At 46.1% G+C, this 13911-nt stretch overlaps 1 protein-coding gene across 2 annotated transcripts; it reads right to left on the bottom strand.

The window, feature by feature from the left end:
* Positions 1 to 842: 842 nt before the first annotated feature.
* SIKE1 (suppressor of IKBKE 1) lies at positions 843 to 5540 on the bottom strand. Of its 2 annotated transcripts, none has more exons than XM_030965947.1 (5): positions 5225 to 5540; positions 5008 to 5113; positions 4605 to 4747; positions 2606 to 2719; positions 843 to 2179 (listed from the first exon to the last, which is right to left on the bottom strand). In XM_030965947.1, the coding sequence occupies exons 1-5, from the start codon at positions 5381 to 5383 to the stop codon at positions 2099 to 2101; spliced, it is 603 nt and encodes a 200-aa protein (XP_030821807.1). In that variant the 5' UTR covers positions 5384 to 5540; the 3' UTR covers positions 843 to 2098. The 2 variants fall into 2 exon arrangements, with proteins under 2 accessions (XP_030821807.1, XP_030821808.1); XM_030965948.1 differs by having other exon boundaries at positions 2068 to 2199; positions 5225 to 5534.
* Positions 5541 to 13911: the final 8371 nt, after the last annotated feature.

The following is a 13911-nucleotide window of genomic DNA, read 5'->3' as shown; positions in this document are numbered from 1 at the left end:
GGGAGAGCTCGGCCCGGGCCAGGGCAGCACGCACACCCCAGGCCCTCAGGAACCCCCTTTGTGGGAGACGCCTCCATGCTGGGCAGGCAGAGCCCGAGGGAGGGACACGAGCCTTGTGCCCGCTGAAGGACCAAAGGATCAGGGGGAAACACTTTGAGGACAAGACAGAGCATTTCCAGTCCTGAAGCTCCAGTCCGGCTTCCAACACAAGTGGAGCAAGTTCTGAAAATGCCCAGCAGCCCTTGGGAACTGTGTACAACCGGCCATGTACAGTCAGATTCCAGTTACAGATCCCAAATGGGACAGGAGCAAATGGAACACGGAGCTGTAGTGGAGGTGTTTAGGTTGGATGTCAGGGAAAGGTTCTTCCTCCAGAGGGTGCTGGGCACTGCCCAGGCTCCCCAGGGAATGGGCACAGCCCCAAGGCTGCCAGAGCTCCAGAAGAGTTTGAATGTCGTCCCAGGGTGGGATTTTGGGGTGTCTGTGCAGGGCAGGGGTTGGAGTCCATCCCTGTGAGTCCCTTCCAACTTGGGATATTTTGTGAACATATTTGAACTTCCCTCGCCTATTTTTGCCTATTACTAATTAACAGTAAACTCAATCAAAGCAACTGCTATTTAGTCTCTGGTTTTTTTCTGGCTGCACAGCTAGGACCCAATTGGAAGAATGTTACTCTACACAGGGAGAGAAGATAAAAATGTACCACAGGTGTTCTGGATGATGTTAATTTAAAAAACATAAAATTCAACATTTTGGTCATGGCAGTATTTCACTCAGGTGCAAAAGGCTTGCGAATATGCAGAATACATGGAATCCCCCCAGGACTCACAAAACACTTGAGAAAGTATTTCCCATTGGGTCTTTTATTCCCTCCTGAACAATTTCTAATAGAAAAGGACTGTATACAAGAGCACTTGTGTACAGAAACCCCTTATATCTATCAGTCATGCTGGGTATTCCAAGTATTCATAATGTCTCCAGCATTCACTGTCTCTCAGTAAGCACAGGAACGAGTCACCTTCTGCATCTATCAAAAGATTTCTCTCTTGGGAAAAAGTGCCATTAAAAATTTCAGCTAATAGTACACATGAGATGTTTACCGTTCTTGGAAGATTACTCTTTGATCACAGGTAGGACAGAAATCTTTTCTATAAAAATGTCATTAAAAATACCACAGTACTGAGAAACTCCTACAACACTGCACCTCTAATTCCACTCAATACAAGACCTGCAGTAACTATGGAACACCAGACTCACCTGTGATGTGACATTAAAATTCTGTGCATGAGGGTGGTTTGGTTTGGTTTTGAGGCAGACCTGAGCTCGCTCTGCCCGAACCCAAATTTGTGGGTGGCCAAAGAGCTTTGATCTGCAGGTGCTGTGCTCAGGCAGGCTCTGAGCAGGGCTGGCTGGTAACTGGGAGCACTGGGAAGGCTGGGACAGGTCTATCTATCAAAAAAGATTAATCCTTCAAGAAAGTGTGTGTCAGGAAGGGTTGTTAACTCTAATCTTCACCCTTAAAACAAGGTAAAGTTTGCTCTGAATAGGAGTGACTCCTTCAAGTGCTCTGCTGGCATCTGCTGTTCACTCAGCAGTGGCCAGGTGACAAAGCCAGGCCAGCCAGACACTGAGGGTCCCTCACTCTGCAGAGCCCAGCTGCCCTGTGCAGCCAGAGCAAACCACATCCCTGCCCCTCACACTGTAGTTCCTCAGTCATCTCCTGTTCCTTCTATCAAGCACAAAAATCACAACCTGCATTATGTTCTCTAGCTACAGACAAGGTGGATTTAAGAGCCATCTGCACAGCTGGAATTATTAACTAAAGCCCATAAAAAATAACAAAGGGAGAGGAAATGAGCCATCACATGGGAGGACACATCAAGTACTTCAGTGTTAAGCATCCGAGTGCTGCAGGTACTAAGACAGAGCAGGGTGCAAGCTTTTGCCATCAACACTTCAGAAAAATGCAAAGAAAACAGCCCACACACTTTATCGATAAAACAAATATACAAGGAAACACCTGGAACAACAAATCCTTGTCAGGTAGTTTCATAACAGTCCCTGAAGGCTTGGAGATGAGGTTGGTGTGGCCTAGGCTTCAGTCTGGCAGATCTTCTCTCCCCACCTCGAAGGACTCCTTGCTGATCAACAGCAGCTCACGCAGCTCTTTGTTTTCAAGCTGCAAAATCAACATTTTTGCTGAAATAGAAATGAGCTAATTCACAACTAAAGGACTATCACAGAAAGAGGCTAATTTGTAGTTAAAAGATGCTGATCTTTAAACAGTCCCACTCCTTCACAGATACATAAAGTTTATACATTGCAGTTTGTAATGCCAGCATTAGTACTGTGGAACTGCATAATTTTACTACTGGAACCACATAATTTAAAGCTTATCTTCTTCTGGCTTTGTTTATTTATATATAGATATATAAAAATAACATGAACATTAAGAACTTGAATATAAACAATCATGTTCTGCATTTCCTGACCCCAACCCCAAATTTTTAGTGTTTTAAGTCCTTGACACAAATATAGAAAATACAGAGAAAGTCTGGAGACCTCCAAAGCTCGATTTATCTTCAGCAACTGGCTCTGTTCTTACCTCCAACTGAGCCAGTTTCTCCTGAACTTTAAAGAACTGCTCATCATCCACTTGAACAGCTTTTCTCATCACCTCTCCCATCTCACATATTCTGTCTATCTGACTTTCAATTTCCTGAAAGACATAAAATTAATACATTCAATAAGTTCAGGCAAAAGCAACAGTCATGATTGTTCTAAACCACTTACTTCAATTTTCATGATTTTGGATTCTCTTTCTGTTTTGAATTTTAATCATTTTCTCCCAAGCACTTGCAAGCCTTTCTGCCTTGTATACTTAAGGACAAGAACTTGTACCTTATTGTCCTTTATCAGCAGTCCTTTATCAGTGAAAACAGTGAAGAGAGACACAGCAGCCAGCAAGATAAGACACCTTGACTTAAAGGGAACTAATTTCAAGTGTGCCAAGGTCTGAGACAGCAGATTCAGGTTCATGTGAACATGATTAGTAGGCAGCAAGTTTTATTTTGCTTTATTAGAAAAGCCTGACTGAATTTATTAAGACACCAAAAATAAAAGTGAAGATGGTTTCAACTGTGGAGTAAACAACTTTAACTCAGAAGGACATCCAGCAACAAAACTAAAGCAAGTAAGACCAGAGCCTCCTGAGGCAGATTTTACAGAATCTGCCTAGATACAGCAATAATCCTCTGGAAGATGCATTTTGCTGAAGCTCAGAAATGCACATGGAACAAACACTGACAAATTCCAGTATGGAGCAATAGTTCCTGCTTAAAGAGCAATACATCACTTAACATGACAGGTGACAGGGTGGAGTTTCTTTAAGTGCCCATAGTTTTTATGCTGCCTCTGGAAGATAAATTTATCACAGAGCAGAGAATTCAGTTTTGAACTCCATTATTCAGAAAGTATGTAAACAAATCAGAGCATCCAGAAGACAGCTGGAGAACACGAGAGACTTCTGGGAAGAAAGATTATTATTTTTCTAAACTATTCTTTTTCTAAACAGGAAGATGGTTGTACTAAGAATAGTTATTTTAAAGACATTAGCAGTTTGTTACTGTTCTCCAAATGGTGGGAAGAAAATCTCAAGGACTACACCTGAAGTACAGAACACTTTGCCTAGAAACTGAGACAATCAAGGGATATCTCTTCAAGGGTTCCTGCACAGCCCTTTCAGCTTTGCATTGTCAAGTTTTGTTCAAATGTAAAACCTTGATAAACAGCAATTAATGCACTCAGGGAGGCACTGGAAACCAAACACAGCTACACCTTTAGATGAGATAAGCAACTCAAAAAAGAGAACCAGTGAATTGCCACATATCAGTGCACAGGAACATGTGAGAAGAGTTGGGCTGGCTCCAGTTCCAATTAAAAAGATATGAGATGTCACTGGGTTGAACCAACCTGCTGTTCTCTAATGAGATAAAAATACATTTTAAAAAATGCCTAACACAAATCCTAAGTTTTAAATGGAAACTTAACATTATTCTATTGTTACTGAATACCTAAATATGAAACAGGCAGCAGTTATCAGCAGCCACTGAGCTCAGAGTTCTGAAGCCACTGAGCCCGGTGTGTACAAAGGGACACTTCAGGCCACTACACAGAGTATCTGGATTTAAAAACACTAGGGAGTGAAATCTCATAAGAACTAAACATATACAGCTCACAGAGTTTAGGAGGGTTTTTCCCCTTTGTTACAGCTACTGAACAAGAATTATAACAACTTGGACATCTTTGATTTTACTACAGAGGATCAGGCACATTAAGCTTAACCCAGGAGAGTCACCAGCTGGTTGAAAGAAAAAGCCTCCACCTGGGCTGTGAAAGGGTTGTGCCTTTCAGTGTCCTCTGGGACAGCAATTACAACCTGTGTGCTCTTAAAGGAGCAGAGGGGCAAATGCCAGCAAAGAGAGTCAAGATTTGGAGAAAATGTATTTTGGAGCACAGGCATTGCAGGAATGGAAACAAAGATTGCATGACAACGAGCAGGGGACAGGGGTCTTGAGCACTCTCCTGTCCCCATCTCACCTTACCCCAGAATTAGCCTGATGGACTTTCAAGACTGGTTCTGCCTCTTCACGTTTTCTCCCTTCCAGCAGCTGTAACATCTGCTTCCTGTACTTGCTCATGATGAGCTCCAGCGCGTCCTGGTGCTCCTCCAGTGACACCCACAGCTCTGCAGAACACAGCACATCAGGGCCACGACCGGCAGCCACAGCAGGAGCCCCGAGGCGCTCGCTGGGTACCGGCTGCGGGACCGGCGCTGCCCGGATCCCCTCGGCCGAGGAGACTCCCTGGCCCGCCACCCACCGGGGCATCCAGCGACTCCGCTCTCCTCCACAAGACCCTCCCGCCGGGACAGCCCCGCTTGCCGCCCAACATCCCCCGGGGCCGCTCTGCGCATCACCCGCCAGCATCCGCCCCGGCCCCGCTCACCCCGGTTCTCCTGCTGCAGGTCGCGGATCTGCGTGTTCTCCTGTGCCAGCACCACGTGCGGCCGCAGCCGGGACGGGTCGGGTCGCTCCGCCGCGGGTCCCGGGCCCTGCCGGGGAGACACGGGGGTCGTTCCGGTCGCCTCGGGCCTACCGAGACGCGGGGGTCGGTCCGGCCGCCCCGCCCGGGCCCTGCCGGGGGTCGGTCCGGCCGCGCTCACCTGGTCGGCGCAGCCCGCGCCCGCCTCCCGCATGGCGGCCACGCGCCGGTGCAGCACGGCCGACTGGTCGATGAGCGACTCGGCCGCCGTGTCGTGCTCCTTCAGCCGCTCCAGCAGCGTCCGCGCGTCCGTCAGGATCTTATCGATGGTGCAGCTCATGGCGGGCGGCGCTGCTCAGCCCCGCGGCCGGCCCATGTCCCTCGCGGCCCCGCCGCCGCTCTCGCCCCTCAGCCGTTCTGGCCCCGCTCCGGCCCCGCCGCCGGGCGCGGGCGGACGCGAACCCGCGGGGCCGGGACGCCGCTTCCGCCCGCGGCCACGGCGCTGCCAGTGCGCAAGCGCGAGCCGGCACGAGCCCGCCGGTCCGCCGCGGGCTCGCCTGGGGGCGCCAGAGCGCCACGGCCGGGGCGGGGGGCGGGGCCAGGGCGCGGAGGGGCGGGGCCAAGGCGCCCGTTGGCCGGGCGGGGGGCGGGGCCAGCGCCGGGGCTGCCCCCGCCGTGCCAGGGGATGCTCGCAGCCCTGGAGCTTTGGCTGATTGGGGGTGTTTGGGGGCGTTTTGGGGCGAGGGGACACCGCGCTCCGCCGGCACGCGGCGTCCCAAAGTCGCCTGCCCCAGGTGGATGTGCCCCCCTCCCACGAGCTGCCCACGCCGCGGTCCCGCGTGTCCCATCCCCGTGCCCCGAGAGCCCCGGCGCGGTCGGGGGAGCCCGGGACAAGGCCGGCTCCGAGCGGCCGCTGCTCGGCACGGGCTGTTTGCGGAGGGCCGGCGGCCCTGACCCCGGGTCCCGCTTATCTCTGCGGCTGCTCCCTCCCAGCGCGATCAATCCCGGCTGGGATCTGCGGGGCTCCCGTCTTATCTGATCCTGCTGTTTGTCCATTCCAACAGTAAACATCCGCCACTCAAAATAACAAGATGTGCAATGCTGACTCGCTGCTTTGATTCTTATTTGCTAACTGAAGCTACTGTTGGTGATCCGGGCTGTCCTTGAGGCTTTGTGCCACAAAGTTTTGTTCAATAGCACCGACTTCGTTAACGATGTTTTCAACAATAATGTCTTAGCAGGACTGCCTTTGATTTGAATCATCTTTTGAATTTAAATCCCTATTCACACAGACACATGACAAAACTCCAGGATGCTTTATCAGATGAAGGTTCTTTATGATCCCAGAGATAATCAAGCCTGGTGCAGAAGTGCTGAACAAGATAATTTTATAAAAGCAACAATCTCAAAACATGCACACAATGCAAAAGAGAGCAGGGCAAGCAGCTGCAGTTGGAATATTTCATCAGAATCAGATTAATTAGTAAAGTATGAGAGCTATTCTGCAAATCTGGGAAATGTAATCCTTCCGCTAGTTTGGAAATAAAAGCCCAGACCATGGTTATAGCATATTTCACCTTCTGGTCCTTCCCTATTTTTCATCTTATTAAAGAATACTAGAAAGTTAGGACAGTTTATCAGAATTCCTTTTTCCTAATAGGCAAGTCATGAACACTTGGAAAACTGACAGATATTGCTGTGTGGACCATCCTGGCTATGGAGCAAGTTGGGTAAAGGTTGGGACAGTTGGGTCCTGTCCCAAAATGGACACATCATCCCTAAGCCATGGCCAGGGCTGGTTTCCCCTGTCCCACTCCCACATCCTCACTTGACCCCTCGTGTGCAGCTCAGCACCTGCTGCTGCCTCCCTCTGCTCCCATTCCCAGCTCTGTGCCTGCCTCCAAAGCCTCTCCCAGAGCACTCAGAGCAGGCCTGACACAGCTCCATGGAACGAGCTCTGTGTGCCAGAGCCATCTTTCCCTTTTTCACTTTATCCAACACATAATTGGATTTCTGTGAAACCAAACTTGCAGTCCCTGAGGTTCCACTGAATTCAGGCACTCAGTGAGCCGTTTAGGGATGGGGCACTGGCAATTCCAGTTCACATCTATAGGAAATCAGCTGAAGGAACCCATGGTCTGGGCAGTGTAAAGGATCATTTCATCCCCACAGGAGCTGCACCACGATGTGTCTGAGCTGCCTGTTGTGCTCTTGTGTTTATAATTCTGATTTACCACACTTCCCCCTGGTGTCAGAGGTGTCATCCTGGCCTTCCCTGCCCATAGGGACAAGCAGGGGTGGGTGAGGGCAGCGCTGCTGTCATTTCAGGATCAGCTCATTTCCTCTGGGGCATTCTGGCTTCTAGGAATAAAATTCCAGGAGGACGGAGATGAGACTCTACAGCACCACTGCCACACTGCCCTGAGCCCATGTCAGCCCCTCTCCAGCAGATCTGGATGCAGAATCATTTCTCCAGCTCCAAGGGACAGCAGAGTGAGTTCCTGTGGCGCCAGGACACAGAGAGGATCCCAGCAGGACAAAGCTCCTTGGTTTAAATGCTGGGAATGCTCACCACCAAAACTTCGAGTGTGTAGCAACAGAGCTTAAACAAATCAACAGATGAGCATTTCTGAGTAGGGGTGCCTTGTAATTCCTTTGGCTTATCACAGCAATTCTGTGTAAACTAAGTAGAATGTATAAATTTGGCCTCTCAAACTTTTTAGTGTTTAACTTCAATTCGATTAAACACTTATGTGTGTGTACAAAGTGAAAAATGGGGTTACAAGAGGTTAATGTTTTAATGCTTTTAATAACTCTTAAGCACATGGCTGTATTTTGTCAAACAGAACATGGGGTTGTTGTAGCAGAAGTGGAGGCTGGATAGCGGAGTACTGGGACACTCAGAACAACAATGCTGCTGTGGAGCCCAAACTGCTTCCAGGCCATCTTTGGAAAATCACAAATAGTATTTCTGTGATGGGATAAAAACAGTTCTGAGTATAGCTGAGGAGGCTCTTGCTAACAGTAGGAAAATCACAAAGATAAGAAATCTAGATGGACCAAAAGTGGACAAAATTGCTCAGGGCACAGGAGCACCTCCCCTGTGGAGACAGGCTGAGAGAGCTGGGACTGTTCGGCCTGGAGAAGAGAAGGTTGGATGGAAACCCCACAGCCCTTTCCAGGGTCTGAAGGGGCTACAGGGAAGCTGAAGAGGGACCCCTCATCAGGAACTGCAGGGACAGGACAAGGGGAAATGCGTTCAGGCTGAAAGAGCAGAAATTCAAGTGATATATATGGAAGGAATTCTTCCCTGGGAGGGTGGGCAGGCCCTGGCACAGGGTGCCCAGAGCAGCTGTGGCTGCCTCTGGGTCCCTGGCAGTGCCCAAGGCCAGGCTGGATGGGGCTTGGAGCAGCCTGGGATGGTGGAAGGTGTCCCTGCCCATGGCAGGAGGTGGAACAAGATGGGATTTAAGGTCCCTTCACACCCAAACCATTCTGGGATTCTGTGAACAGACTGATATCAAATGGCAATGCCTGTGATAGATGGAGTGACATTTAGATATTGGAAATAGAGAAAAGAATAAAGGGCAAATTTCTAGGATACTTCTTGGATTTTCGGTAAAATTATATTAATTGTAAGTGCAGACAGCACAGGTAGAAACATTGTGGCTAAGTGTCTGAAAGCACAAGTCTCCCATGGTGATGCAGCTGGGCACAAGCTTTTTAAAAATGGAACGTGACAATTCTCATTTCCATTACAAGTCCTTCCTTCAAACCCCAACTATTTCAGCAGCTACAGCTGTTTAAAAAGCAAACCAGCCCCATCTCACACCACAAACCCAACACTTTCTGGCTGCTTGCTTTCCAAATTAAGTGGTAGTGTTAAGACAGCTCTCAGCTACTGAAACAATTTCACTGGTATTGCCTTCAACAAAAGTGTAGCACAGAGAGTCACGGGCCAGGAGCCCAAAGGAATCCTCCTCTTGCACTTCCAGCCCATACTTCAAGGTGGATTAACATGGCATAATGCAGAGTTGTCCTGTGGCAAAAGTTATTACCAAGGAACTCAGTCTTATTGTTCATCCTAATTATCTTGCTTTGATAAATCTAGAGGAGTCACTCACTGCACCACAGCACTCACACTTATGAGTCTAATATTCTTTCTACTGTTAAAACAAATGTCCTCAAGATGGAATCCAGGCTGGAAAAAAGGAAAAACATTATCATTGATAAATGGACACATCCAGTTAATTCAGTCTCAGCAGCAAGACCACTGCTGATAAAATGCTGAGCAAGGCATTCCACAATAATTATTTTGTAATGCTTAACACAGTGTCAAGATCTGCTTTATGGAAATGAGGTCTTGGCTTCCCTTTGCTGTACCTACAAAGTCCTGCAGTGTCTATAGAGTGTTCTCAATGAACTACCAACTCCTGGGATTGTAAACAAACTTAATTGATAGCTTTGCTTTCTTCCACCTTGTGCCTTGCTGGAGCATTTTATTAACAAATCTTGGTCTTCCAGCCAGGGGGAAGCAGATTTGGCAGAGGGTACTGAAAGGGGGAGGTGTCAGGGTACCCAGGAACTTTGTGGAGATTTAATGGATGTGCTTATTGTACCTACTCTGCATTCAGGCACTGCAGATTAAGTTTAAGAGAATAAACAGGAGAAACAGTAACATTTTGTGGGCTGTCCTGAGATTTTCAGGTGAGTTTAAGGCAGTCTGGCTCTTGGACTGAAATTTGACATCATGTTTAGTTCTTCAAGATTGGCCTTACAAGCCTGTAAGAAAATGCAAGATGAAACTATCCAATGACTTCATTATTAAGAAAAAATCAGTCTTAAAAAGACCAAAATTGTTTTTCCTCTCTGGTTGGCTGTTCCATAATTTAATCCCATGAAAGCATTTCAGAATTTAACAAGAATTTCCATCTTCTCGTCCAATTTGATCATGAAGATTTGTCTGATACATTTGATGCAAAACAAATAGTATTTCTATTATCTGACACCAAAGAACTTCTCTGCAGGGCTAAATGGGAGCTGTTCACTGTGCATGGTAACACCAACAGGCACAATCAGTCCTTTGCAAAATCAGTTTTGTGCTGCTTCTCACCCAGGACTGAGAGGTTCATCCACACCCAGGAAGAGCAATCCCAACAGTGTCAGCATTCCTGAACCTTTGGAAGATCTATAAATAATAGAAGAGAGGGGGAACAGAAAACTTGTGGTTTTTTCATGAGTTCCTCAACAAATTAGAAAAAAAATCCACGCTCTCAAATCACAAAACTTCTGGCATGGATGTGTCTCTCAGTGTATTTTATGCCTCTGAACCATTTTATTTCTCTGACACAAAAATAGGTAAAGATTAGGTTGGATCATTTTGATACATGATCTGTATTGTTAATACTCAGCTTTCTATAATATTGCTCAGAAGAGTTTACCAACAGGAAAGATCTAATCCTGTAATGAAATAATCATTATTTTAATATAACCTTTAACTCACATAGAACAACAATTACTGTAATTAGCAATTAGTTTTCTGAGGGGTTTAATCATTTACTATTTGACTCTTGCTTTCATCATTTAATGATTTACAGTAATGAGCTGGAACATCAGTATTTTGTACTGAAATGGCCAAAATAGTTGTCCAGGCATCCTTGCCCTCATGTGACAGATCTCAGATGGCTTGGGGAGAAGTTAGCCAAGAGCAATAGACAATGCCATCGCTTCTGCTTCAGTTCTACTGAAAAACAACAACAAAGTCACTGCTGTGCCTTGCAGTCAGGGCTCAGTAGCTCTTGGAGGGCTGTTACTTTGCTGAGATTCTGCCCTTTGTTGGAGTTTTGTTTGACAAATGCTTTATAAATGAGCAGGAGAGGTGGTTTATGTTTCATTAATGAGGCTGATAGTGGTTAATTACTGAAGTTACGTAAACAATCCAATAGCAGATCAAGCCAAACGGGTCATTTATGTAGAGAAGATCCAGCTGGAGTGGATGTGATTTCCTTTAACTATTCAGTTACCAAATGAGTCACAGACATCCAGAACCTCCAGTCCAGATGAACAAAGAATTGTACTGACGTTGAAAACGGATTTTCTCAGCAAGTATGGACCCAGGGAAGCTCTTCCTTCATCTCCATCATGCTCACCCATCAGACCCTCGGAGCCAGCTGCCCAATCCATGGGGATTTGGCTGCCCAGAGTGCCCAGTTTGCAGTGGTGGCAGTGAGGCTGCACAAGTGCTGCAGCAGTGCCCAGGTCAGGCTGCTGGCACCAGATCTGCTCATTTTCTATGGAAAACATCTGTGTCCCTTATTCCCCACTTCAGTGCCACTTCTGGATGTTGGCTTATGGCAGGAACTCCTTCAGCTCCTATTTTCAGGCTGTATCTATGAGTGACACTTTGTTTACTCACTGCTAGTAAAGCAAGCTTGGAGTTTGGTATTATTTCCTTTGCCACTGAAGTGGCTCTGGGCATGTTAGTGACCAGAGACTTCAGCAGTGTTTTACAGAATTGAAGTATGTATAGCAAAATAACAAAAAACAGAGCTGGAAGAGAGCTTTCCAAAGTCCTTTCCAAAAAGTCCTCTTTACAAACCAAAGCAACTCAGAGAAAACATTTCTTGAGTTCAATCTGGCTGCCCAAACTGATCTTCAAAACAGCCAGTGGAGAAGATTGTACAAGGAACTTGCCCCAGTGCTATTTTTACCACAGTAATTGCTTTCTCTAGTTTGTAATTTAAATCTCCCTTACTCCTAAATAACCTTTCTGGGTTTTGATTATTTACAAGCATGGAAAAGAGTTTATTTTCCTCTTCTTTGCAGCAGTATTTTAGGTGACTCAAGTGTGCCCTCAAGTCTCCCATTTTTGTCATGCTAAGCTTTGAATAGGAGCAGTGATTTATTAAAATAATGTAAATATCTGTATTTACATAAATATATGTATTTGGCCAGTCACCTGGTCTGAATCACTTCACGATTATGCAAAAGAACTTCATTACTACAATGTGGGAGTTAATTAACCTTGGGCTAATACTTAATTACAGCAATTCATTTCTACTACAACTTTTATATAGTTATTTTATAAACTTATTTATATACTGATTTTAGAAACTGAATTTACCCTGAATCCAGCAGGCTTTATAAACTGAATAGAATGGAGATTTGATGCCTTCTAAAAACCTGGGCTTCAGGGTTATGTCCCCTGAAGTCAAGAGGCTCTAAATATCTACATCCTACAGCTAATTTGAACAGCTTATCAGTAAGGTGCCTTCTATCAGAAAAAAATGCTAAAAATAAAAGTCAGTAGCATTTAAAAGCTAACCACAGTATTTCACAAACCTCTGCTTGTTTTTCCAATTTTCATGAGAAAGGCTGGATGAAAAAGTCAATGGGATATTGTGAAAGAGATACTTCTGTGAAAAAAATATTTGTTATATCAATTCTAAAACCTTCAGTTTTGCTATTGATGTTTTTTTGACAAATTGACAAGTTTCTGTATGAGGCTGCATTTACCAGAAAGACAAGTGCTGAGCATAATTGAGCTTAGAACATCATTATGTTCATTTCTGCTGCACAATCACTGTGTTGCAGCTTCCCATCAACACACGTGATCAATGCAGGACATCTGAAAACTTAGAAATCCCCAGAATATGCTCAAATAACATTTATTAGTCAATGCTGTTTGTTTCTTGAAAGACTCAACCATTCCACTCCACAGAGTCATAAATGGCACATGGAAATAAGCAGCCTTAGGGCAGCTCTTCTCTGGCGCCCATGGAACAGAAATGGGTCACCTTTGAAGGGTGGTGACCCTTTATCCATGAAACCCTGCTGTCCCAAAAGAGTATTTTAAGTGACTTTGCTGTAAGTTACCCCACAAGAAAACTATATTTCCTTTTTCCCATCTAATTCCATGCAGTACCCAACAGAAGCAGTTTTTCCTGAGGTAAATGGAGAACTGATCTTACACAGAAGGCAGGTGAGCTCCTCTTGGAGTGAGATCTGCAGCCTGCTGGGAGCAATGGAACAACATGATACCTAACAAGAAAATTCCCTATCCAAAAGGTCACATCTACCTAAGAAACAATGAAAACACCAAATTGCAATATTAATTTATTAGGAATTACTAATAAAGGAAATAGGGGGTTAAGAATGAAATTTTGCTGAGTTAATGGCAACATGAACTTAAGTTCACTGAGGTTGCCAATGAACTGAGAGTGAGCCAGAGGAGTTTCTGGATCAGAACACAGAGAACAAGGTAAGTGTTTGGTGTTTGGAGGTCCTGGCCCCATCCAGCCTTTCCAAATTAAATTATTATGTCATGTAAAAATCTCCAAATAATACTACTGCAATATTTTCCCTGCTTGGGAATTGAACATTTTCCTTCACCACCCCAAGATGTCAATGTGAAGCAACCAAAATGGGAAAATTTTGAATTCTAGCAAGACAGCAGAATCTGAATGCTGGGTGGGCACTCAGAAGGAACCAAAAAGGGAGAATTTTGAATTCTAGCAGGAAAGCAGAATGTGAGTGCTGGGCAGGCAGGACTCTGGGAAGCAGTGACGTGAGGGTCCCCATGGCCTCTGTCCCTGATGACCCAGTTGTGCTGTGATTTATGTGGGTTTGCAGCTGTCCTTGCTCCGACCCCAGAGGAGCTGTGTGGGAAGTTGGTGTCTCGGAGCCGCGGCGTGGCTCTGCCGAGTGTCTGGAGCCTGGGCTGTGCACACAAACTGATAAATAGGGAAAGGCAAAGGCCTGTGGGCTCCAGCTGCAGCAGAGCTGGGAGAGGAGCCGTGCCGGGAGAGGAGCTCCCTGCAGCCACCGTGAGTATTTCACTCCCTTCTCTGCATGCTCTGAGGTAGAAAT

This window comes from Camarhynchus parvulus, chromosome 26 (assembly GCF_901933205.1).
Source record: "Camarhynchus parvulus chromosome 26, STF_HiC, whole genome shotgun sequence".
Lineage (NCBI taxonomy): Eukaryota > Metazoa > Chordata > Aves > Passeriformes > Thraupidae > Camarhynchus > Camarhynchus parvulus.
The sequence above is the reverse complement of the archived record's forward strand: the minus strand, read 5'-3'. Positions and strand labels throughout refer to the sequence as shown.